Source organism: Vipera ursinii (genome assembly GCF_947247035.1).
Source record: "Vipera ursinii genome assembly, chromosome: 6".
In the NCBI taxonomy this organism is placed as follows: Eukaryota; Metazoa; Chordata; class Lepidosauria; order Squamata; family Viperidae; genus Vipera; species Vipera ursinii.
In genome coordinates, this window is record NC_139515.1 from 89,192,041 (window position 1) to 89,218,021 (window position 25,981).

General features: G+C 43.6%; 4 protein-coding genes across 4 annotated transcripts in view; 3 read left to right on the plus strand and 1 right to left on the minus strand.

Annotated features, from left to right (window-relative positions):
• The window catches only part of LOC310642441 (C-type lectin lectoxin-Lio2-like), a 310,859-nt gene that overhangs the window by 238,952 nt on the left and 45,926 nt on the right, over positions 1–25,981 (minus strand). The gene's annotated exons all lie outside the window — the stretch shown is intronic.
• Positions 5,655–6,596, plus strand: LOC310642706 (olfactory receptor 5V1-like; the record flags this gene model as incomplete). Its single annotated transcript, XM_083366593.1, has 1 exon — positions 5,655–6,596. The coding sequence occupies one exon, from the start codon at positions 5,655–5,657 to the stop codon at positions 6,594–6,596; it is 942 nt and encodes a 313-aa protein (XP_083222719.1).
• Positions 14,377–15,318, plus strand: LOC310642707 (olfactory receptor 1G1-like; the record flags this gene model as incomplete). Its single annotated transcript, XM_083366594.1, has 1 exon — positions 14,377–15,318. One exon carries the CDS (start codon positions 14,377–14,379, stop codon positions 15,316–15,318), a length of 942 nt encoding a protein of 313 aa, XP_083222720.1.
• Positions 24,283–25,218, plus strand: LOC310642708 (olfactory receptor 5V1-like; the record flags this gene model as incomplete). Its single annotated transcript, XM_083366595.1, has 1 exon — positions 24,283–25,218. The coding sequence occupies one exon, from the start codon at positions 24,283–24,285 to the stop codon at positions 25,216–25,218; it is 936 nt and encodes a 311-aa protein (XP_083222721.1).

Below are 25,981 nucleotides of genomic sequence, written 5' to 3' on the forward strand. Positions count from 1 at the left end.
TAGATAGATAGATAGATAGATAGATAGATAGATAGATAGAGATAGAGATAGAGATAGAGAGTATAATGGATGGCAGATGTACATTATCATATAGGATCGAACTACATGTTTCTCTTTGACTGATCTCTGGCCTTCTTTGACTCTTTCCTACTTATTCTCTGCATATTACATAACATTTTTTGCTATGGAAGAGTTGCATGGTGGCTCCTGTCTAGGTGGCCTCCTGTGTGGATTACTTGCCACCTCCATGGGCTGTCCTTGAAGACTGCACTAAACTTTGACTGCTCCAGAATGCAGAAGTGTGCATTGTGATTGTGGTCCCAGGTTGTCCATGCAATCTTTTTGTCACATGAGCTGCACCAGCTTCAAGTTCCTTTCTGAGTGCATCTCAAGCTGCTGGCCATCACTAACAATAATAATAAAAATAACAGAGTTGGAAGGTACCTTGAAGGTCATCAAGACCAACCCCCTGCTCAGGCAGGAAACCCTATACCATTTCAGACAAATGGCTCTCCAATCTCTTCTAGAAAACCTCCAGTGTTGGAGCATTCACATCTTCTGGTGGCAAGCTGTTCTACGAGTTAATTTTTTAATATTTATTGCCCTGTACACCGCCCTGTACACCGCCTTGAGTCCTTCGGGAGAAGGGTGGTATAAAAATTTAATAAATAAATAAATAAATATATTGTTCTCACTGTCAGGAAATTCCTCTTTAGTTCCTGAGCCAGCCATGGTGAGGGGAAAGAGAGAGGTTTCCAAGCTGAGCCATGCTGGCTGAGGAATTCTGGGAGTTGAAGTCCACGAGTCATGAGGGGGTTATAGTTTGCCCATGCTGGCTGAGGAATTCTGGGAGTTGAAGTCCAAAAGTCATCAAAGAGCCAAGGTTGCCTACCCCTGCACTAGGTTGACTTGGCGCCTGGTCTCTGTCGTTTTTAATGTTTTAATGTGTTCACTTTTCTGGTTTTAATATGGTTTTATACATTATTTTAACTTTACTTGAGAGCCTCCAGAGTTGGATTAGAAGATGGGAGGCTATATATATTTCATTTTAAATAAAATAAAAAAATAAAGAGCATAAACGGTGTACAAGAAGGTCTTCCTGAAGCTGAGATCCCTGTGTAACTCTGTCCTCTCTTCCCTTCACAATCTCTGCTCACTCTGAAATCCTTCTGGGCACCTCCACAAGTTCTTTATGCGGGAAAGAAGAGTATTTCTCCCAGTTGACGCCTTTAACCAACTGGCCTTACACTTGAGTGCTGCATAGAGAGCCATGGAGCCTTATTATTACAAGGTCCAGCTGGGCATCATTAAATGTAGGAGAGAGAGACCGGCCAAGACAGGGGAAGGAGTCAAATGTGAAATTAATCTGGCATCCATGTGTGCCTTTTTTGTTTTTTTTTCAAATGCTCTTGAAGTCATTTCTAGAGCACCAGCTAAAAGCAAATGAGACAATTGGTTTCAAGTTGAAAACTGAAAAAGATTCTTCTGCTTTGCCCTCTCCATTTCTCCCCATCTCCTGAATCCAGCAGAAGATAAGATAAGATAAGATAAGATAAGATAAGATAAGATAAGATAAGATAAGATAAGATAAGATAAGATAAGACAAGACAAGACAAGACAAGACAAGACAAGACAAGACAAGACAAGACAAGACAAGATAAGATAAGATAAGACAAGACAAGACAAGACAAGACAAGACAAGACAAGATAACCTTTATTGTCATTTTTTTTTACTGTGGGGATAACGGCACACATAAAAAATGAAATTTAGTTTATTTATTTATTTTATTTAGTATATTTTTATACCGCCCTTCTCCCGAAGGACTCAGGGTGGTGTACAGGGCAATAAATTCAAAACAGGATACAAAAGTTAAAAGCGATTAAATAAATGCCCAAGGTTAAAACAATAATTAAGACGTATTTAAAACCCCAACCCTAACCCATCAGACCAAGTCAGACTGCTCAAATAGATAGTTGCCGCTCTCAAAGTGAAATACACACATGACACACACCTAAACGTACTATATACAACATATGTATAGGCCCAAACCCCTGTATATACTGTACATAATATACGAATGTTGAGCACTCTCCATCTTGAATACATAATGGAAGGAGGAAGCTTGAGAGTTCACAAGATTAATGCTGTATGGAATGAAACTATGGCTGAATCCGGATGTTCTGCTAGGGATGTTCTCTGCCTGCTAACAAGTCCCAGAGAAGTGAGCTATGCCCCCGAGGATCTCTGCTGCCTGCCCTCCCACCTGTTCTCCCTCCAGCATCCCAGGCAGGAATACCACCAGGCCCCAGTGCCAAGTCACATTTTCCCCCACGAGCACCACCTGCCAGGGATAATGCAAGCAAATCCGAGACTTGCTCTCTTGTAAGGATGAACGTCTGAACACCTCCCTTCCTGCTCTGTTGCTCCCGCTTCGTTGCATCTGAACCCAACTGTGGGAGAAGGTGGGGAGAGGATGAGTCTGCTTCAGCTGCAGCTGCTCTTCTGCAGGTGGGATAACCAGCCAAGGTGAGCTGCTTTGGGGTCATCAAGGATTCTCCTTCTGTTTGGGACGGGGTGGCCTGAAAAGGAGATTTTGGGTGTTGGAAAGGAGGGATCAGGAATACAAGATCCAACCCAGGAATCTCCTTTCGGGGAATCTCAGAAGTGGCCAAGTCCTTCTTCTGCCCGAGATTCACCACAATATATTATCACCACCAATCGAGCCCTTGTCACCCTTCCGAGCTTTATCCACTGCTCCAAACACAGACTTTGACTTGACAAAACAGCTCCTGGGATGGAAGTTGGGAACTGGGAACTGGCAGGAATACTTTCCAGCTTCTCTTGTGATGGGCAGACGTGGGAACTGAGGGCTCCAGACTCAAAATAGCCAATCGACACCATCTGCAGGCTATCTGAGTCGAGTAGTGGTGATATATTGATACGACTGATAGAGGAGAATATTTCTTGCTTAGGTCTGAAGTGAAGGTGGTGCTCTCTGACCTCGGTGGTTCTTGCATTTTAATGAGCCCAAATGAGGGTACCTAGTTTGGGTACAAAAAAGCAGTGGAAGTTTCAGAAGGTGTGGGGAGCGCTGGCCCCCAAAAGCTGGACATGACTGAATGGATAACATCACCATCGTGTGGGTGATGAAACATCTGCAAGAAAACAAGCAGGCTCAGAGAGCACCAAGGACCCCCATGTTCTTGTAGGTTACTGTAGCAAGGTGGAACCTCCAGGGTCAGAGAAATATTGGGCATCAACATAGCATTTGATGAGGATTTTGATCTATTAGTAAGGATTAAAATAGAATATACTGGATTTGACAAGATACATACTTTGAACAACAGGTTTTTTATGAACTGAGCTGAAGAAAACTTTGGGCATTTTAAAATTTGGAACTATAAATATTAAAAGTTAAACTTGAATATTGATTTGTTTGTAAAGGTTAGATGTAAAGCTAATTAAGATGTATATAAGCTAAAATATATTGATAAATGTAATAAACATATTTTTACTTAGCTGATATAATAAAAATTGTACTAGCTTAAATATGAGATAATAGACATTAAGAGAAAAAGATTCTATGCCTTCTAACAGAGGGACAGAATCAAGATCACGTGAAGTGTTAATACCACTTTACAATGCCATGGTAAGGCCACACTCGGAATACTGCATCCAGTTTTGGTCACCACGATGTAAAAAAGATGTTGAGACTCTGGAAAGAGTACAGAGAAGAGCAACAAAGATGATTAGGGGACTGGAGGCTAAAACATATAAGGAATGGCTGCTGGAATTGGGTCTGTCTAGTTTAATGAATCAATCAGAAGGTTGGCAGTTTGGCAGGTCGAATCCCGAGTGCCACGTAGCAGAGTGAGCGCCTGTTACTGGTCCCAGCTTCTGCCAACCTAGCAGTTCGAAAGCACGTAAAAATGCAAGTAGAAAAATAGGGACCACTACGGTGGGAAGGCAACAGCGTTCCGTGCGCCTTTGGCGTCTAGTCATGCCGGCCACATGACCACGGAGATGTCCTCGGACAAACGCTGGCTCTTCGGCTTTGAAACGGAGATGAGCACCGGCCCCTAGAGTCGGAAACGACTAGCTCGCGTGTGCCGGGGAACCTTTACTTTTACCTTTACCTTAGTTTAATGAAGAGAAGGATGAGGGGGGACATGATAGCAGTCTTCCAGTATCTCAGGGGCTGCCCCAAAGAAGAGGGAGTCAAGCTATTCTCCAAAGCACCCGAAGGCAGGACAAGAAGCCACGGATGGAAACTGATCAAGGAGAGAAGCAACCTAGAACTAAGGAGAAACTTCCTGATAGTTAGAACATTTAACCAGTGGAACCAGAAGTGCCGAATGCTCCAACACTGGGCAGCCATTTGTCTGAAATTGTATAGGGTTTCCTGCCTGAGAGGGGGGTTGGACTAGATGACCTCCAAGGTCACTTCCAACTTTTTTATTATTATTGTTATTGTTACTATTCTTACTATTATTGTTATTATAGAGAAATTATTTGATGTTGAAACAAGAGAAAATTTGGTTACTAAATTTAAGATGTTTTGGAAACTAATAGAAAATAAGAATGTTATATCGTATTATTAATTAGTTGATGTAAGATGGAGAGAAATAGAATATATTTAAATAGATAAGATAGGTATTCTGAATATTAGACTCTGAGATGTATGGTTATAACGGGAACTTTGGTTACTTAAAACTTGGAAACCATAAATATTAAAAGCTAAGTTAAATATTAACAGGAAAAAAATTGGGGAAAACTAAGTAGGACATTGATTGTCCATAAAGATTGAATGTTAAAACAATAAGGATATACACAAGCCAAAAATTATTGATAAATGTAAGAATGTTATGTTTATTTAATTGATTTAATAAGAATTGTATTAGTTTAAACAGGAGATAGTAAATACTAAGGGGAAAAGAGGGGGGAAATTTAATGTAGCAGCTCGAGATTTGTACTAAAGATATATGACTGTCATTGCATTATCGATTAACCCAGCCATCACACCGCTTTTCAAATACTCAAATGTAAAATTAGAAAATAAATAAAACTTTTTAAAAATATATTTGATGAGGAACGTGAAGAGGAAGGGGTTTCTTCTAAGTTTGCAAGAGGGGTCTTCAAAGGAACCCCTTTACTCTAACATCTCCATCTACTTGGAAAGCAAACTCTCTTGAAACACTTCGACAAAGAAAAGCACAAAACCTCTTGGTCCCCTTTCCATGTATCAATCATTGTCTGGAATGCAGGGAGAGAATTAAATTCTACTCTGCTGCTTCTGCACCCCAAGCCTAGTTAGTTATTTTCATTTCTCAAACGGATACAGCCTCCCAACTGAGAGGCTGCAGGTGGCACACAACATTAAAAATCCAGAGTGAAAATGCGCTATGTAAACCACCACCCCCCCAGTGACAAGAGAATCAAGCAAGCCACTTGATGGGCTCTGAAAGAGAACCCCTGGCTCAATGACAAAAGCTTTTCTTCAAGGTCTTGAGGAACAGTTTCAAGGTGGGAGGTCAATCTGACCTCTGGGGAAATGAAGTTCTAGTGGGTCATTTAACTTATCTTCCTCTGCTGTTAGTTCTAATTTCTTCCCTTGCCCATAATTCTCTTCCCAGCTAACCCTTCCCCTCCTCTCATGGATTCCCAGAACCAGACCCAGAGGACAGAATTCATCCTCCTTGGGTTCTCCAGCCTTCGGGGCCACCAGGTCCACCTTTTCTTGGTCTTCCTGGCTGCCTATTTGGCCACGCTGATGGGCAACCTCATGATCATAACCCTGGTTCTCCTGGATTCCCATCTTCAAACCCCCATGTACTTCTTCCTCAGCCAGCTCTCCTGCTTGGATGTTTGCCTTTCTTCTGTGGTGTTACCAAAGATCTTGGCGAACCTCCTACGCCAAGAGCAGACAATCTCCTTCAACCAATGCCTGGCACAAGCCTTCTTCCTGATTGGCTTTTCGGGATGTGAGCCGGCATTGCTGGCCATCATGGCCTATGACCGCTATGCTGCCATCTGCCAACCTTTACACTATGCCCACCTGATGAGGAGGAATTTGTGTGTCCAGCTGTCTGTGGCCATTTGGCTCTGGGGCTTCCTGGACTCAGCCATCCTTGTTGCCCTGGCCTCCAGGTTGGACTTTTGTGGAAACAACAATATTCCTCACATCTTCTGTGATGTTCCTCCATTACTGAAAATCACCTGCAGTGATTCCTGGGTCAACGAATTGACCAGTCACATCAATGGCATCTTTGTGGGCCTCGGCCCCTTCCTCTTCATCATCCTGTCCTACTTCTACATTTTGGTCTCCATTTTGAAGATTCCCTCCAACAGCGGCAGGCACAAAGCCTTCTCCACTTGTGCATCACATATTACTGTAGTAACACTCTTTGTTGGAAATGGCTTTTTGAACTACAACCAGCCAAGTGTTGGCTACTCTCTAGAGGTGGACACCTTGATCTCCACCATGTTTTGCATCATCACCCCCATGTTGAACCCCTTGATCTACAGCCTCCGCAACAAGGAAGTGAAGGTGGCCCTGAGGAAGCTTCTCAGCTGCCAGAGGAAAGCATTGTATTAATTTCTCTCTCTCTCTCTCTCTCTCTCTCTCTCTCTCTCTCTCTCTCTCTCTCTCTCTCTCTCTCTCTCTCTCTCTCTCTGTGTGTGTGTGTGTGTGTGTGTGTGTGTGTGAGAGAGAGAGAGAGAGAGAGAGAGGAGTTGCTGTACTTCATGTCTTTGAGCCCTGAGGAAGGATAAAAGAGATCTAGGGTAGATGTCCATTCTCAAGGCACCTGCAAAATTATTCCCATGAGGAGAAAAAACTTTGGGAATTGTTGTAAGAATAGGAGATATTGGACTTTGCATCCTAACCAGAACTTATATGAGTCCAGCCTTCTGTGTTCTGTATGGTTTGTCAAGAGACCCATGAGGAAAAGCAACACCTTTGTCCTAGCATTAATTCTACTGTCCCAGAGCAATGATCCGCTCTAGATAAGACAGAATTCAGATGAGGGATAGGAACAACATTGGGAAAGTCAAGGGGGCAATGTGGGAAAGAAGACACGGACATGGTGGAAGCCAAGTCCAGCAACCCGGCAAGATGGCAATAGCATTCATCGTGGTGGTGAGACAAGCTTCGTGCCTTTGCCAGTTCACAGATTTGGAAGAAAGGCTTCGAGATCATCTCGTCTGTGGAATACGAAGTAGAGATCTCGAACAAAAACTTTTTGCAAAGGAGACTCTCTCGCTCCAAGAGGCCTTAAAAGAAATTATGGTGGACAAAGCTGCCACTGGGGCCGTGAAGGCGTTACGGCCCACCAAAAGTACTCCTCACAAAGAAGCCATCCACCACGAGGATGCCAAGCAACAAGAAGATGTCAACTCCAAGCACGAAGTCGACAAGATTTATCGACACCGAGACAAGGAACAGAGACCCACTGATAAGGCAGTTCCCTTTTTTTGGTGTTTGGGCTGCGGAGGCCGCCATAAACAAGTAGACTGCAGATTCAGGACAGCCATGTGTCGGGCCTGTGGGAAGTCTGGCCACATCGCAGCCATCTGTAGGGGTTGCCAAAAGTACCGCAATCTGGATGAATCATTCAGGAGAGGTACCAGGGCCCTGGGGCAGTTTAGAGTAGGGTTCTTCTCCAGCCGCAGGAGTGTCTGTCGCATGGGAGCCGGCCCCTCAAACAAAAACTTTGGCTTCAAGTCGAGTTGCAAGGCATTCCTTGCAGGATGGAGCTGGACACCGGGTCAGCCGTATCCGTTATTTCCATGGAGACCTTCCGGTTTGTGTGCAACCACAGCAAGAGGTGGGCCAAGTTTAGACCATCTGACATCCTCCTGACTGACCTCCAGAATTCCTGAGTAGCTGTCAAGGGTGAGGCCACTTTGGCCGTCAAGTTCAAGGGGTTTTCGGGGGGCCTAGATGTAATCATGGTGGAGGGCCAGAGAACGAGCTTAATAGGGCTTGATTGGTTTGATGGCCTGGGCATTCAAGTTAGCAGGATCCACTGGACACAAGCGGTGAACTTGGCGGGATCCACTGGACACAAGCGGTGAACTTGAGAGCCTCCAGAGTTGGATTAGAAGATGGGAGGCTATATATATTTCATTTTAAACAAATTAAAAAAAATAAAGAGCATAAACGGTGTACAAGAAGGTCTTCCTGAAGCTGAGATCCCTGTGTAACTCTGTCCTCTCTTCCCTTCACAATCTCTGCTCACTCTGAAATCCTTTTGGGCACCTCCACAAGTACTTTATGCGGGAAAGAAGAGTATTTCTCCCAGTTGACGCCTTTAGCCAACTGGCCTTACACTTGAGTGCTGCATAGAGAGCCATGGAGCCTTATTATTACAAGGTCCAGAGAGAGACTGGCCAAGCCAGGGGAAGGAGTCAAATGTGAAATTAATCTGGCATCCATATGTGCCTTTTTTAATGCTCTTGAAGTCATTTCTAGAGCACCAGCTAAAAGCAAATGAGACAATTGGTTTCAAGTTCAAAACTGAAAAAGATTCTTCTGCTTTGCCCTCTCCATTTCTCCCCATCTCCTGAATTCAGCACCAGATAAGATAAGATAAGATAAGATAAGATAAGGCAAGATAAGAAGATAAGATAAGATAAGATAAGATAAGATAAGATAAGATAAGATAAGATAAGATAAGATAAGATAAGATAAGATAAGATAAGGTAAGGTAAGGTAAGGTAAGGTAAGGTAAGGTAAGGTAAGGTAAGGTAAGGTAAAGTAAGATAAGATAAGATAAGATAAGATAAGATAAGATAAGATAAGATAAGATAAGATAAGATAAGATAAGATAAGATAAGATAAGATAAGATAAGATAAGACAAGACAAGATAACCTTTATTGTCATTTTTTTTACTGTGGGGATAACGGCACACATCAAAATTGAAATTTAGTTGCCGCTCTCAAAGTGAAACACACACATGACACACACCTAAAACATACTATGTACAACTAATGTATAGGCCCAAACCCCTGTATATACTGTACATAATATACGAATGTTGAGCACTCTCCATCTTGAATCCATAATGTAAAGAGGAAGCTTGAGAGTTCACAAGATTAATGCTGTATGGAATGAAACTATGGCTGAATCTGGATGTTCTGCTAGGGATGTTCTCTGCCTGCTAACAAGTCCCAGAGAAGTGAGCTTTGCCCCAGAGGATCTCTGCTGCCTGCCCTCCCACCTGTTCTCCCTCCAGCATCCCAGGCAGGAATACTCCCAGTCCCCAGTGCCAAGTCACATTTTCCCCCATGAGCACCACCTGCCAGGGATAATGCAAGCAACTCCGAGACTTGCTCTCTTGTAAGGATGAACGTCTGAACACCTCCCTTCCTGCTCTGTTGCTCCCGCTTCGTTGCACCTGAACCCAACTGTGGGAGAAGGTGGGGAGAGGATGAGTCTGCTTCAGCTGCAGCTGCTCTTCTGCAGGTGGGATAACCAGCCAAGGTGAGCTGCTTTGGGGTCATCAAGGATTCTCCTTCTGTTTGGAACGGGGAGGCATTAAAGGAAGATTTTGGGTGTTGGAAAGGAGGGATCAGGAATACAAGATCCAACCCAGGAATCTCCTTTCGGGGAATCTCAGAAGTGGCCAAGTCCTTCTTCTGCCCGAGATTCACCACAATATATTATCACCACCAATCGAGCACTTGTCACCCTTCCGAGCTTTATCCACTGCTCCAAACACAGACTTTGACTTGACAAAACAGCTCCTGGGATGGAAGTTGGGAACTGGGAACTGGCAGGAATACTTTCCAGCTTCTCTTGTGATGGGCAGACGTGGGAACTGAGGGCTCCAGACTCAAAATAGCCAACCGACACCATGTGCAGGCTATCTGAGTCGACGAGTGGTGATATATTGATACGACTGATAGAGGAGAATATTTCTTGCTTAGGTCTGAAGTGAAGGTGGTGCTCTCTGACCTCGGTGGGTCTTGCAGACATTTTAATGAGCCTGAATGAGGGTACCTAGTTTGGGTACAAAAAAGCAGTGAAAGTTTCAGAAGGTGTGGGGAGCGCTGGCCCCCAAAAGCTGGACATGACTGAATGGATAACATCACCATCGTGTGGGTGATGAAACATCTGCAAGAAAACAAGCAGGCTCAGAGAGCACCAAGGACCCTCATATTCTTGTAGGTTACTGTAGCATAGTGGAACCTCCAGGGTCAGAGAAATATTGGGCATCAACGTAGTATTTGATGAGGAACGTGAAGAGGAAGGGGTTGCTTTTGAGTTTGCGAGAGGCATCTTCAAAGGAGCCCCTTTAGTCTAACAGCTCCATCTACTTGGAAAGCAAACTCTCCTGAAACACTTCGACAAAGCAAAGCACAAAACCTCTTGGTCCCCTTTCCCCTTTCTGGAATGCAGGGAGAGAATTAAAGTCTACTCTGCTTCTTCTTCACACCAAGTCTAGTTAGTTATTTTCCTTTTTTTATTGAAAAGTTTTACAATACATTTTAAGTATACTCCATCCCTCCCCCCCTCCCCCGAACCCTCCCCTCCCCTCCCCTCTCCCCTCCCCGACTTCCCAGAGCTGAATACAGGGCATAAACTTACAAACTTAAGCTAAAATATGCTAACAACAAAAATAAAACATTAAATTCTATCGCACTTTAACTCTCTGTAAACATCACTAGAATGTGAAGTGAAGTGGGCCTTAGAAAAGCTGAGCAACAACAAAGCTAGTGGAGGTGACAGTATTCCAGCTGAGCTATTCAAAGTCTTAAAAGACAGTGCAGTAAAAGTGCTACACTCAATTTGCCAGCAAATTTGGAAAACTCAACAGTGGCCACAGGATTGGAAAAGATCAGTTTACATTCCAATTCCAAAGAAAGGCAGTGCCAAAGAATGTTCAAACTATCACACCACTGCACTCATTTCTCATGCTAGTAAAGTCATGCTTAAAATCCTACAAGCTAGACTTCAGCAGTATGTGGATCGAGAACTACCAGAAGTACAGGCAGGATTTCGAAGAGGCAGAGGAACTAGAGATCAAATTGCCAACATACGGTGGATCATGGAGAAAGCTAGGGAGTTCCAGAAAAACATCTACTTCTGCTTCATTGACTATGCTAAAGCCTTTGATTGTGTGGATCATAACAAACTGTGGCAAGTTCTTAAAGAGATGGGAGTACCAGACCATCTTATTTGTCTCTTGAGAAACCTATATGCGGGTCAAGAAGCAACAGTGAGAACTGGACATGGAACCACTGATTGGTTCAAAATTGGGAAAGGAGTCCGGCAAGGCTGTATACTGTCGCCTTGCCTATTTAACTTATATGCAGAGCACATCATGAGAAAGGCAGGGCTAGATGAATCAAAAGTTGGAATTAAGATTGCCGGAAGAAATATCAACAACCTAAGATACGCAGATGATACCACTCTAATGGCAGAAAGTGAAGAAGAACTAAAGAGCCTCTTGTTGCGGGTGAAGAAGGAGAGTGCAAAACTTGGGTTGAAACTTAACATTAAGAAAACCAAGATCATGGCATCTGGCCCTCTCAATTCCTGGCAAATAGATGGGGAAGAAATGGAGGTAGTGACAGATTTTATTTTCCTGGGCTCCAAGATCACTGCAGATGGGGACTGCAGCCAAGAAATTAAAAGACGCTTGCTCCTGGGGAGGAAAGCCATGGCAAATCTAGACAGCACACTAAAAAGCAGAGACATCACCCTGTCAACAAAAGTGCGTATAGTCAAGGCTATGGTCTTCCCAGTTGCAATGTATGGCAGTGAAAGTTGGACCAAAAGAAAGGCTGAGCACCAAAGAATTGAGGACTTTGAACTCTGGTGCTGGAGAAGACTTCTGCGAGTCCCTTGGACTGCAAGGCGATCAAATCAGTCAGTCCTAGAGGAGATCAATCCTGACTGCTCTTTAGAAGGCCAGATCCTGAAGCTAAAACTCAAATACTTTGGCCACCTAATGAGAAGGAAGGACTCACTGGAGAAAAGCCTAATGCTGGGAAAGATCGAGGGCAATAGAAGAAGGGGACGACAGAGAATGAGGTGGCTGGATGGAGTCACTGAAGCAGTAGGCGTGAGCTTAAATGGACTCCAGAAGATGGTAGAGGACAGGAAGGCCTGGAGGAATGTTGTCCATAGGGTCGCGATGGGTCGGACACGACTTCACAGCTAACAACAACAACAAACATAACTATATTACTAACAAATAACAAATAACTAATAATACATCATATAAAACCACTACTTATTCAAATGCTAAATGAAACTTTTTAGTCCCATATTTATTCTGAATATATTCGATCCATCTTCTCCATTCCACAATGTATCTCTGTTGCGATTGTTCTTTCAAGTATGCTGAAATCTTTGCCATTTCTGCCAAGTTGAAAACTTTCAAAGTCCACTCTTCTATAGTAGGCAGTTCCTCCTTCTTCCAATATTGTGCTACTAAAAGTCTTGCTGCCGTAATTAAATTCAACATCAATTTAGCATCTATAACAGTAAAATCTGTAATAATACCCAACAAAAACAACTGTGGAGAAAACCTTATTTTTTTCTTAAATATCTTTTGCATATTCCACCAAATTTTAATCTAAAAAGCTTTAACTTTTTTACAAGTCCACCATATGTGATAATACGTTGCATCCTCACAGCCACACCTCCAACATTTGGGCTGGCAGTTCGGATACATACTTGCTAGTTTTTTAGGGTCTAAGTGCCACCTATAAAACATTTTATAAAAAAGCTCTCTTAAATTTTGGGCGTGTGTAAATTTTACGTTTCTAACCCAAATCTTTTCCCAAGTATCCATTGTTATAGCCTCCTGAAAGTTCTGGGCCCATTTTATCATGCAATCTTTAACAAGTTCCATTTCTGAGTCAATTTCTATCAATGCATTATATATCCTTTTTATATGTGCTTGACCTTGATCTCTAATTTGTTTTACCAAATTTCCATCAGTTATTGAAATACCAACTTTCTGATCCTCTTTCCATCTTGCCTGCAACTGCCCATACTGGAACCAAGTTTGTACAATCTTTTCTTCTTTTAAAATATTATATGGCTTTAATTGCCATACATTCCTTTCTATCCTTAAAATTTCTTTGTATGTAGTCTCATCATGTTTAAATCCAACATTTATATTTTCTATTGCATGTTTAGGTATTGCCCAAATTGGTATCTTGTAATTTAACTTATGTCTATATTTTTTTCCATACTTGCAACAGAGCATACCTTAAAATATGTGTCTTAAATACATTATCCACCTTCTAATCATACAATAAATATGCATGCCAACCAAATAACAAATCGTAACCCTCAAGATTCAATAATCTCCCTTGTGTTAAATTAAACCAATCACTTATTGACGATAAAGCAGCAGCCTCATAATATAGTTTAAGATTAGGCATTTTAAGACCACCTCTTTCACGTGTATCTTGCATTATCTTAAATTTAACTCGTGGCTTTTTCCCTGCCCAAACAAATTTATTAATACCTTTCTGCCATTCCTCCAAATTTAAATCCTTTTTAAGTATAGGTATCATTTGAAATAAAAATAAAATTTTTGGCAAAACATTCATTTTTACTGCTGCAATTCTTCCCAATAAAGATAATTGTAATTTTTTCCAACCATCTAGCTCTTTTTGTATTTTTAACCATAACAATCCATAATTATTTTTATATAATTTCACATTTGAGGCTGAGAGATAAACCCCCAAATATTTAGTCTTTTTAACTATTTCAAATCCTGTTAACTCTTCTAAAACAACCTTTTGTTCTGTAGTCATATTTTTAGACAATATTTTAGTTTTTTGCGTGTTTATCTTAAATCCAGAGACTTTCCCATATGACATTATTATCTCCATCAACTCTACCACTGAGTAAATCGGTTGACTTACTGTAATAACCAGGTCATCCACAAACGCTCTCAGTCTATAATCCTGATCTCTTATTTTAATTCCCTTAATTTTATTTGAGTCTCGTATTTTAATCAATAATATTTCCAGTGTTAAAACAAACAGCATCCCAAGTCTAGTTAGTTATTTTCATTTCTCAAATGGATACAGCCTCCCAACTGAGAGGCTGCAGGTGGCACACAACATTAAAAATCCAGAGTGAAAATGTGCTATGTAAACCACTCCCCCCCCCAGTGACAAGAGAATCAAGCAAGCCACTTGATGGGCTCTGAATGGGAACCCCTGGCCCAATGACAAAAGCTTGTCTTCAAGGTCTTGAGGAACAGTTTCAAGGTGGGAGGTCAATCTGACCTCTGGGGAAATGAAGTTCTAGTGGGTCATTTAACTCATCTTCCTCTGCTGTTAGTTCTAATTTCTTCCCTTGCCCATAATTCTCTTCCCAGCTAACCATTACCCTCCTCTCATGGATTCCCAGAACCGAACCCAGAGGACAGAATTCATCCTCCTTGGTTTCTCCAACCTTCGGAGCCACCAGGTCCATCTTTTCTTGGTCTTCCTGGCTGCCTATTTGGCCACGCTGATGGGCAACCTCATGATCATAACCCTGGTTCTCCTGGATTCCCGTCTTCAAACCCCCATGTACTTCTTCCTCAGCCAGCTCTCCTGCTTGGATGTTTGCCTTTCTTCTGTGGTGGTACCAAAGATCTTGGTGAACTTCCTACGCCAAGAGCAGACTATCTCCTACAACCAATGCCTGGCACAAGCCTTCTTCCTGATGGGCTTTGCAGGATGTGAGCCAGCATTGCTGGCCATCATGGCCTATGACCGCTACGCTGCCATCTGCCAACCTTTGCACTATGCCCACCTGATGAGGAGGAATTTGTGTGTCCAGCTATCTGTGGCCCTTTGGATCTGGGGCTTCCTGGACTCAGCTATCTACACTGCTCTGGCTTCCAGGTTAGAGTTTTGTGGAAACCACCAGCTTCCTCACATCTTTTGTGATGTTCCTCCGTTACTGACAATCACCTGCAGTGATTCCTGGGTCAACGAATTGACCAATCATGTCACCAGCATCTTTGTGGGCCTCGGTCCCTTCCTCTTCATCATCCTGTCCTACTTCTACATTTTGGTCTCCATTTTGAAGATTCCCTCCAACAGCGGCAGGCGCAGAGCCTTCTCCACTTGTGCATCACACATTGCCGTGGTAACTCTCTGTGTTGGAAATGGATACTTAAACTACAACCAGCCCAGTGCTGGCTACTCCATCGAGGCTGATACTCTAATCTCCACATCGTTTTGCATCGTCACCCCCATGCTGAACCCTCTGATCTACAGCTTCCGCAACAAGGAGGTGAAGGGGGCCTTAAGGAGGATTCTCAGCTGCCGGAAGACAGCATTGTATTAATTTGTGTGTGTGGGGGGGGGGTGTTAGGCATATGTCTGTTGCCTAACTGGTTGGGCTGGTAATATATAAACTACTACTGTAGGATTGCAATAAAAAGTGTAATGTATAACTTTAAAATTAAATGCATGGCATCATACCTTCAGCCGATTGGCTAGCACTGATCCCAATGGCCATAAGAGGGAGCTAGTGACATGGCTTATCTCTCTTTGGTTTGTGGATTTTGCTACTGTTTGTAAAGTCTGATGATCTCTGTTTATTGTGGTTGACTTAAAGATTGGTAAGACGGCTCTTTAGTGAATAATCTTTAGACTGTTGTCATTGACTATCATCTAATTACTTATCAATGACCTGGACTATGCTTTATTCTATGAGTAAAACCTTTTCACATCCCAGTGCATCTGTATGGTTACTGTGCATAATTCACTACTCTCAAAATCCCGTTTTTTGTGCAAGCTCTTGCTTACCCAAGAGTAGCTCTGCACATCACTAACAGGGTGGGGGTGGGGGAAGGGTTGCTGTACTTAATGCCTTTGAGCCCTGAGGAAGGATAAAAGAGAACTGGGGTAGAGGTACTTTTTTACATGAGCTTCAAGTTTCTTTCTGAGTGCAATTCAAGGTGCTGGCCATCACTAACAATAACAATAAGAGTGTTGGAAGGGACCTTGGAGGTCTTCTAGTCCAACCCCCTGCTCAGGCAGGAAACTCTCTACCATTTCAGACAAATGGCTCTCCAATCTCTTCTAGAAAACCTCCAGTCTTGGAGCATTCACAACTTCTGGTGGCAAGCTGTTCCATTGGTTAATTGTTCTGTCAGGAAATTCCTCCTTAGTTCCAGGTTGCTTCTCTCCTTGATTAGTTTCCATCCGTTGCTTTTTCTTCTGCCTTCAGGTGCTTTGGAGAAGAGGTTGACTCCCTCTTTTTTGGGGCAGCCCCTGAGATATTGGAAGACTGCTATCATGTCCCTCCTCGTCCTTCCCTTCATTAAACTGGACATCCCCAAATCCAGCAACCCTTTCTCGTATGTTTTAGCCTCCAGTCCCCTGATCATCCCTGGTGCTCTTTAAAGCCCTGCAATGGTACAGAACCAGGTGCTCTGTGGGTTCAGGTTCTCCTAAGGACATCAGCCTGTCCTACCAATGAAGCGGAGCATGGTCCTAGTCCCTTCTCCCAAATGTTGTCATCTAATGGTAAAGAGAAAGTGTACTAAAGTAATTGTGTAAACAAATGTATTTGTGTCCTTAGGGCAGATGCTGATCAAGGTAGCCATAATCCCGATAGCATAACTGCACGTATTCCCGGCAACTGACTTAAAGAGGAATGTATTAAAGTCCTTGTTTAAGCAAACATAGTCTTGTCCTTAAGGCAGATGATGATTGGGATAGCCATATCCTGTCTGTGAAACTACACATACTTCATGTAATTTTCTTCTGTAAACTGTTGTCTGATTAGAATGTGCAGGATGTAACAATGTATAACTAGGAATTAGAGGTGTATAAACATGTCTGTTCATGAGCACTTCAGGGTTCAGACCTTTTCCTTTGTTTAAGTCTTCTGAACCTGCGCAATAAACCTTTCCTTTCCTGAAGAGCTGGTGTGAGTCTCTTCTTTCTACAACAGTTTCATGGCGACCACAAAGGGACTTCATTGCAAGGCGATGTTTCGCTGAGGGCAGCCTGACCCCTCAGACCCGACAAGAGGCCACTCCTGAATCATTCTCCAGGTGCCACGGGGGAAAGCACCTGCGGGAGACAGCAGTGACACTTCTGCGGGGCTGATGGTGCTGACGGCTAGTCCAAGATCCCTTGGGGGAAGGAAAGGAGGTCTGAACATGAATCCTGGCCAGGATGGGGAGAGGACGAAGTGTGAAGACGCCTCAGGCGAGTATGTGTTAAAGGGGGAAAGTACCTATCTCATTTGAAGATAGAAGAGGGGAACTGATCACCCTCCTGGACTTGGGACGGTGATCCTAAAGTAGTCCTTGTTAGGCTGTGTGGGAGGTTAAGCCATTGCAGTTCCTATTGGTGACCGTTGGAACATCTGGCACTGTAGGTCAGTGGCAGTGTTCTTAGAATGGGAGGGAGAAGCAGTGTTCCCAGCACACCGCTGGAATGCATGTTGAGAGGTTTTGATAATTATTTTAATCATACGCATTATAAAATCCCCTATCCCAAGGTGACGAAAGAGAGACCGAGGTTTCTATGTGAAAAGCAGTGGTCACATATGGGAGTTGGGTGGCCACAAGAGGGTACATGGAAGTGATTTTTAGACCCCCTCCTTATGTGCCGCGTCCGCCCTCACTGCCTCAACTGTTAGCGGCAGCAGCTGCAGTGCCAAGTGGAGCGCAGCCAGCAGTAAGAAAGAAGCAGAGAAGAAAGGAGCCTATGGCTCCCCAGGACGAGGGGGGTTTCTCTGTGAGTGAGAGTGGTGAGATAGGTGAAGGTAGTAGCGTGGCAAGCACTCCGTTGGAGCGCATGTTTAAGGGATTTGATACATATTTCAATCATGCCCAATACAGGGTCCCTTATCCGAAAGCCACCAAACGGCAATATAGCCGAATAATCAAGACGTGGTTGGGGGCCAGGTCTTAGTGAACCCTCTGGTTCGAGTCCAGGGGGTGGGAGGAGGCAGAAGAGAGGAGGAAGATGAAGAAACCGGGGTGGCGTCCCCGGTAGCCAAACATACAAGGGGAGCAGAATAGAAGAGGGGGGAACTAATGGTGCCCTTAAGGCAAGTTGATCAGAGAGTCATTGACGCCACAGGACAAGCGAATGTGCAACCTGTCTGCTGGTATGTCCCATTCACCGCAACTGATTTGTTCAATTGGAAACAATGTTACAGATCTGTCAGGGAAGTCCAAAGAGTTAACCGAACTAACACAAGTGGAGAGCCGCAGTTAGGAAGTGTGTTATAGACAGGTACCCTAACACGCAGAATATACAGGCAGAGTTACAGACAAGGGCACCAGAGCAGGATCCAAATTGGAATGTTAGGGATGCAGCGCAAAGGATGTTGTTGCAGGAATATCAGAATTTAACAGTAGAGGCACTTCGGAAGGCAGGAAACTCCGCTGTGAATATGTCTAAGCCGTCTTTGGTAAGGCAGGGAGCAGATGAAAGCCTGGAGAGTTTTTTGCAACGGCTGATAGGGGCTTATGAACTGTATACGCACATAGATCTGAGACACGCAGACAATGTATAAATGTTGAATGAGAGATTCATAGCACAAAGTTATGGTGATATAAGGAAGAAGTTACAGAGGTTGGAAGGAGCTCTGGGAAAGAATACCAGTGAATTGTTGGAGGTGGCAAGGAAAGTGTATGTTAATAGAGAGAAAGAGAGAGGGAAGCACGAATGCAGAGGAAAACGGAATTGTTGGTGGTAGCTTTACAAGGAAAGACGCTGCTTGGGTCAGACCAGTGTGCGTATTGTAGGGAAGAAGGTCATTGGCATAGGGAATATCCGAAAAGAGGGACGAGAGGACGAGGCTGGAGAGGAAGGACAGGTTTTGGAAGAGGAAGGTCTATAGGCAAGGTACAGACTGGATTTCCCTTGAGAGGTAGAGGATCCCGAGGGAACCAAGGAGGTAGAGGAAGAATGGAGGGTGAATGTGAGATAAAGGGGATTGGATTGGCAAGGACAAGTTGGATGGATTGATGGGACTGGGATTAGAGGAGCCCCCCCTGAGCCTTTGGTAACTATGAATATAGGGGGCCATAGAATGACATTTTTGGGAGATACAGGAGCGGGAAGGTCAGTCGTAAATAGCCCGGTGTGGTGGTGCGAGCCTGTAATCCAGCTATTCCGGAGGCTGAGGCTGGCGGATCGCTTGAGCTCAGGAGTTCTGGGCTGCAGTGGGCTATGCCGATAGGGTGTCCAAAAAGAAGGCACAGTTGGTACAGTAGAAAGTAAGATACTTGGGATATGATATTAAGTATGGTCAGAGATCCCTAGGACAAGAAAGGAAGCAGGTGATTCTAGTCATTGAGGAACCAGTAAACAGAAGACACCTGCGAGGTTTTTTAGGGTTGGCTAGATTCTGCAGGATATGGATACCTAATTTTGCACTGTTGGCAGCTCTGCTTTATACAGCTACAAAGGGGGAGACTTTGAACATTTTCAGTGGGGAGGAGAACAAAGAAGGGCTTTCAAGGATATTAAGCTTGCTCTTACAGCAGCACTAGCTTTAGTCATACCCAATTTCGAGAAGGATTTCAATCTATATATAGATACAATGTTGCATTGGGAGAGTTGACACAGCAGGTGGGAGCTAAGGTGGAATGAATGAACTGCACTTTAAAGGAGAAAATTATTAAAATATGTGCTGAGAGCCATTTGAAGTGGCCTGATGCTTTGCCCTTAGCACTGTATTCCGTGAGGTGTGCGCCGCGAAAACAGTACAGATTATCCCCGTTTGAATTGATGTTTGGTCGTCTTCCTACTCTGTTTCGACGAAACCTGACGGGATGGCCAGATTTGGGACATAAGGGGGGAGTGTGGAACATGGAGATGGTAAAAGAACTAAATAAACAGGTTGAAAAGCTTCGAGGATATGTGCTGGAGCAAACCCCTCCTAGAATCGTAACAAAGTGTCATCCCTTCAAACCTGGAGATAGAGTCTGGGTGAAACATTGGAAGCGGGAACAGCTAAAAGACAGATGGAAAGGACCGTATGTTGTTATTATGTCCTCTCCTCTTGCTGTCAAGATTGCAGAATACAAATCATGAATCCACTGGAAAAGGGTCAAAGCAGTAGCTGAACCTGAATGGGTGGTGTCTAAAGAACCAGTGGTTCCCACAAAGTTAACGTTTAAACGAAAGTGATATATGATATGTTAGTGTAGCTGGACTTATTTAAGAAGCTTTAGTATATTCGCTGAAAGGCTACTCTGCTGGAACCTTACCGGCAATAGGTTCCTCTACGCACAGTAGTGAAGACCCCTGCTAAGTCACTCCGGAAGCTGACTTTCTACGCACGGGAGAAGAATGGAGAAAACTTTACTGTTGCTACGGGTGTATTGTATTGCTGCCGCATGTAACAATGTTTCAAAGGAAGTTAGGGGTAACCAAGGGAACCCGACCAAAACTGACACCTGTGATGCCTGTATAATCAAAGAAGACCTCTGTTGAGACTCATTGTCACAAGTTGAGATAGGGGGGAATAAAGAGGAAGTGTGCTAAAGTAATTGTGTAAACAAACGTATTCGTGTCCTTAGGGCAGACGCTGATCAAGGTAGCCATAATCCTGATAGCGTAACTGCACGTCTTCCCGGCGACTGTCTTAAAGAGGAATGTATTAAAGTCCTTGTTTAAGCAAACATGGTCTTGTCCTTAAGGCAGATGATGATTGGGATAGCCATATCCTGTCTGTGAAACTACACGTACTTCATGTAATTTTCTTCTGTAAACTGTTGTCTGATAAGAATGTGCAGGATGTAACCATATAAGGAACAATGTGTAACAATGTATAACTAGGAATTAGTATAAATATGTCTGTTCATGAGCCCTTCGGGGTTCAGACCCTTTGCTTTGCTTAAGCCTTCTGAACCTGCGCAATAAACCTTTTCTTTCCTGAAGAGCTGGCGTGAGTCTCTTCTTTCTACAACAAAGGAAGCTGGGAAGGGTGCCTTTTTCATGGCAGCCCCTGCCCTGTGGAAGGCTCTTCCCTCTGACTTTCAGCAGGTCTTTACCCTCTTAGACTTCCCTAAATCTTTGAAGAGCTCCCCCCCCCCAGGTGCTGGGATAAAGTTGGCTAACCAAACATCTAGGTCAGGGGTAGGCAACCTTGGCTCTTTTATGACTCATGGACTTCAACTCCCAGAATTCCTGAGCCAGCCACGCTGAGGGGAAAGGGAGAGGTTTCCAAGCTGAGACATGCTGGCTAAGGAATTCTGGGAGTTGAAGTCCACGAGTCATGAGGGGGTTATAGTTCGCCCATGCTGGCTGAGGAATTCTGGGAGTTGAAGTCCAAGAGTCATAAAAGAGCCAAGGTTGCCTACCCCTGATCTAGGTTGACTTGGCGCCTGGTCTCTGTTGTTTTTAATGTTTTAATATGTTCACTTTTCTGGTTTTAATATGGTTTCATACCTTATTTTAACTTTACTTGAGAGCCTCCAGAGTTGGATTAGAAGATGGGAGGCTATATATATATTTCATTTTAAATAAAGTAAAAATAAAAAATAAAGAGCATAAACGGTGTACAAGAAGTTCTTCCTGAAGCTGAGATCCCTGTGTAACTCTGTCCTCTCTTCCCTTCACAATCTCTGCTCACTCTGAAATCCTTCTGGGCACCTCCACAAGTTCTTTATGCGGGAAAGAAGAGTATTTCTCCCAGTTGACGCCTTTAACCAACTGGCCTTACACTTGAGTGCTGCATAGAGAGCCATGGAGCCTTATTATTACAAGGTCCAGCTGGGCATCATTAAATGTAGGAGAGAGAGACCGGCCAAGACAGGGGAAGGAGTCAAATGTGAAATTAATCTGGCATCCATATGTGCCTTTTTTTAATGCTCTTGCAGTCATTTCTAGAGCACCAGCTAAAAGCAAATGAGACAATTGGTTTCAAGTTCAAAACTGAAAAAGATTCTTCTGCTTTGCCCTCTCCATTTCTCCCCATCTCCTGAATCCAGCACAAGATAAGATAAGATAAGATAAGATAAGATAAGATGAGATGAGATGAGATGAGATGAGATGAGATGAGATGAGATGAGATGAGATAAGATAAGATAAGATAAGATAAGGTAAGGTAAGATAAGATAAGATAAGATAAGATAAGAAAAGATAAGAGAAGAGAAGAGAAGAGAAGAGAAGAGAAGAGAAGAGAAGAGAAGAGAAGAGAAGAGAAGAGAAGAGAAGAGAAGAGAAGAGAACCTTTATTGTCATTTTTTTTACTGTGGGCACAACGGCACACATCACAAATGAAATTTAGTTGCCACTCTCAAAGTGAAACACATACATGACACACACCTAAAATATACTATGTACAACATGTATAGACCCACACCCCTCTATATACTGTACATAATACTGTATATGAATATTGAGCACTGTCCATCTTGAATACATAATGAAAGGAGGGAGCTTGAAACGATGGCTGACTCTGGATGTTCTGCTAGGGATGTTCTTTGCCTGCTAACAAGTCCCAGAGAAGTCAGCTTTGCCCCCGAGGATCCCTTCTGCCTGCCCTCCCACCTGTTCTCCCTCCAGGATCCCAGGCAGGAATACTCCCAGGCCCCAGTGCCAAGTCACATTTTCCCCCACGAGCACCACCTGCCAGGGATAATGCAAGCAACTCCGAGACTTGCTCTCTTGTAAGGATGAACGTCTGAACACCTCCCTTCCTGCTCTGTTGCTCCCACTTCGTTGCACCTGAACCCAACTGTGGGAGAAGGTGGGGAGAGGATGAGTCTGCTTCAGCTGCAGCTGGTCTTCTGCAGGTGGGATAACCAGCCAAGGTAAGCTGATTTGGGGTCATCAAGGATTCTCCTGTTTGGGATGGGGTGGCATTAAAGGAAGATTTTGTCCCTTAAGAAGGAGGAACCTGGAATCTCCATCTAGGGAATCTTAGAAGTGGCCAGGTCTTTTCTCTGCGTGAGACCCACAATAGATCACAGCTTGTCATTTTCTACCCATCCAGCCTCTCCCATCCTTCTTAGGTTGAAGTGCTGTTCCAAATGTGGACATTAAATGGAGAAAACAGCTCCCTAGTTGAAAGCTAGGCGTTGGAAACTTACATAAATACCTTGCTACCATGACTAGCATCAATCTACAATCCATATTTGACTTGTATTCCATGAAGTTGTTGGTTTAACTATCTTGGATCTGGATCCCCTCAAGTTCTCCTGCCTCTCCTATAACAAAAGAAGTATATAAATGGGCAATGTTCCAATACTGGAAAATCAAAGCTATCCCGTTACTAGTCCTCCTTCTCCCAGCAAGTCATTTGTCTAGAATCTGGTTCTGATATCAAGCTTGGAATTGATGTTCCTCAAAGTTTGCACACTGAATTCTCCAGAAATGAAGGGAGAAAATTAAGCTTGGCTCCATTGGGTCTGGACACCCAGTTTTCCTTGCATCTAATTCTCATCCAAATATCTTGAGGAATTAGGTCTTCACTAAGTGGAGGAGATCTCTAAAGTTTCATCCTTCCGTGGAGACCTCAAATAATGACATTGTAATTTTACCTCCGAAGGAGAATACCGCATATGTAGCTCAGGATTGCAATGAGGGGATTAAATGCAACCTGTTTTCAATAGAATTAACTGGTCCATCTGACCTGCATTGTACACCTTGGGGTTAACTTCAGATTGCACACCTCTAGCCCAAGGGATGGCCTTCTTAAAAAAGAAATCCCTGATAGAAAGAAGCTTGAGCCATTTAGCTGGTCTTAACAACCAATAAAGGAGAATATTTGTAGCTCAGGAATGAAATCAAGGCTCCTTGGTGCTCTGAGCTTGGCTGTTTTCTTGCGGACGTTTCATGACCCAACTATGTTCCATAGTTTTATGACCCAGCTATGTTCCACCATCAGTGCTAGAAGGGAGTGGGGTTGAAGAAGGAGGAGGAGGACTGTGGGGTCCTTGGTGCTCTGTTTTCTTGCAGACGTTTCATGACCCAACTAGGTAACATCATCAATGCTAGAAGGGAGTGGGGTTTGCAGAGTGGAGGAAAGAGAGGAGGTGGAGGAGAATGACAATGACAATGACAATGTGGTCTTTGTTGCTCTCTGAGCTTGCCGATATTTCATTACCAAACTAGGTAACCCCATCAATGTTAGCAATGTGATTCCTCTAGCCCTGATGATGTTACCTAGTTTGGGTAATGAAACACTTGCAAGGAAACAGCCAAACTCAAAGAGTACCAAGGACCCTTAATTTTACTTTTTCCGTGCATTTTCCAAAGCCCACTGACCTACTGTGTTTTCTTCTCGTGTTTTTTCCTCTCTTCTCAGCTGTACATTTTCTTACCCATGAATGCACGAAACCAAACACGAGGGGCAGAATTCCTCTTCCTGGGTTTCTCCAACCTGCTGAGCTACAAAACTCACCTTTTCCTGGTGCTGCTTGCTGCCTATGTGGCTACTCTGATGAGCAACATCATGATTATAATCTTAATTCTCCTAGATTCCCGTCTTCACACCCCCATGTACTTCTTCCTCAGCCAGCTCTCCTGCTTGGATGTTTGCCTTTCTTCTGTGGTGGTACCAAAGATCTTGGTGAACTTCCTACGCCAAGAGCAGACTATCTCCTACAACCAGTGCTTGGCACAAGCCTTCTTCCTGATTGGCTTTGCAGCATGGGAGCTGGCCCTGCTGGCTGTCATGGCCTATGACCGCTATGCTGCCATCTGCCAGCCTTTGCACTATGCCCACCTAATGAGGGGCAAGTTGTGCATCCAGCTGTCTGTGGCCATTTGGCTCTGGGGCTTCCTACATTCAGCCATCCACATTGCCCTGGCCTCCAGGTTGGACTTTTGTGGAAACAACAATATTCCTCACATCTTTTGTGATGTTCCTCCATTACTGAAAATCGCCTGCAGTGATACCTCCGTCAACGAATTGGCCAATCACATCACCAGCATCTTTATAGGCCTCGGTCCCTTCCTCTTCATCATCCTGTCCTATTTCTATATTCTGGCCTCTGTTCTGCGAATTCGCTCCAACAGCGGCAGGCACAAAGCCTTCTCCACTTGTGCATCACACATTAGTGTGGTAACTCTGTTTGTTGGTAATGGAAGTATGAATTACAACCAGCCGAGTGCTGGATACTCTCTGGAGGTTGATGCTTTGATCTCCACCATGTTTTGCATCGTCACCCCCATGTTGAACCCCTTGATTTACAGCATCCATAACAAAGAGGTGAAGGGGGCCCTGAGGAAGCTTCTCAAGAGCTGGAAGAGAGCATAGCTGTCATTTTGGGAGGAGGATCGGTGTTTTTTTTAATATAACGATTACATTTTTATACAACATAAAGATAAAATCTAACAGACAGAAATGGCCAGAGTCAGGGATAGGTAGAATAAAGAGAAAGAGGGAGGAGAGGAGTACAGAAAACAAACAACTATAAGGAAGAAAACAGAAATATAAAAAAGAGACTTCCAACTTTTTTTTACAAAGTTTATTTATTCAGCCTCTTAGTTTAGGGCAGGGGTCTTCAAACCTGGCCCCTTTCTGACTTGTGGACTTCAACTCCCAGAATTCCTCAGCCAGGCACGTGTCTGGCTGAGGAATTCTGGGAGTTGAAGTCCACAAGTCATAAAAGGGCCAAGTTTGAAAACCCCTGGTTTAGGACAATATAAGTAGTCCTGTACTTATGACCGCAGCTAGCTCAAAATTTCTGCTGTTAAGCAAGACAAAAATTTTTATGACCTTCCTTGCCACAATTGTTAGGTGGATCACTGAAGTTGTTAACTTAGTCACACGGCTGTTAAATGAATCTGGATTTCCCCCACTGACTTTGCTTGTCAGAAGGCCACAAAAGGTGATCACGTGACCCGAGGACACTGCAACCGTCATAAATATGAGTCAGTTACCAATGTCTGAATTTTGATCATGTGACCATGGGGATGGTGCGATAGTTATAAGTGTGAAAAACAGTCATAAGACATTTTTTCCCAGTGCTGTTGTAACCTCGAACACTCACTAAATGAATTTGTGTAACTCAATTTGT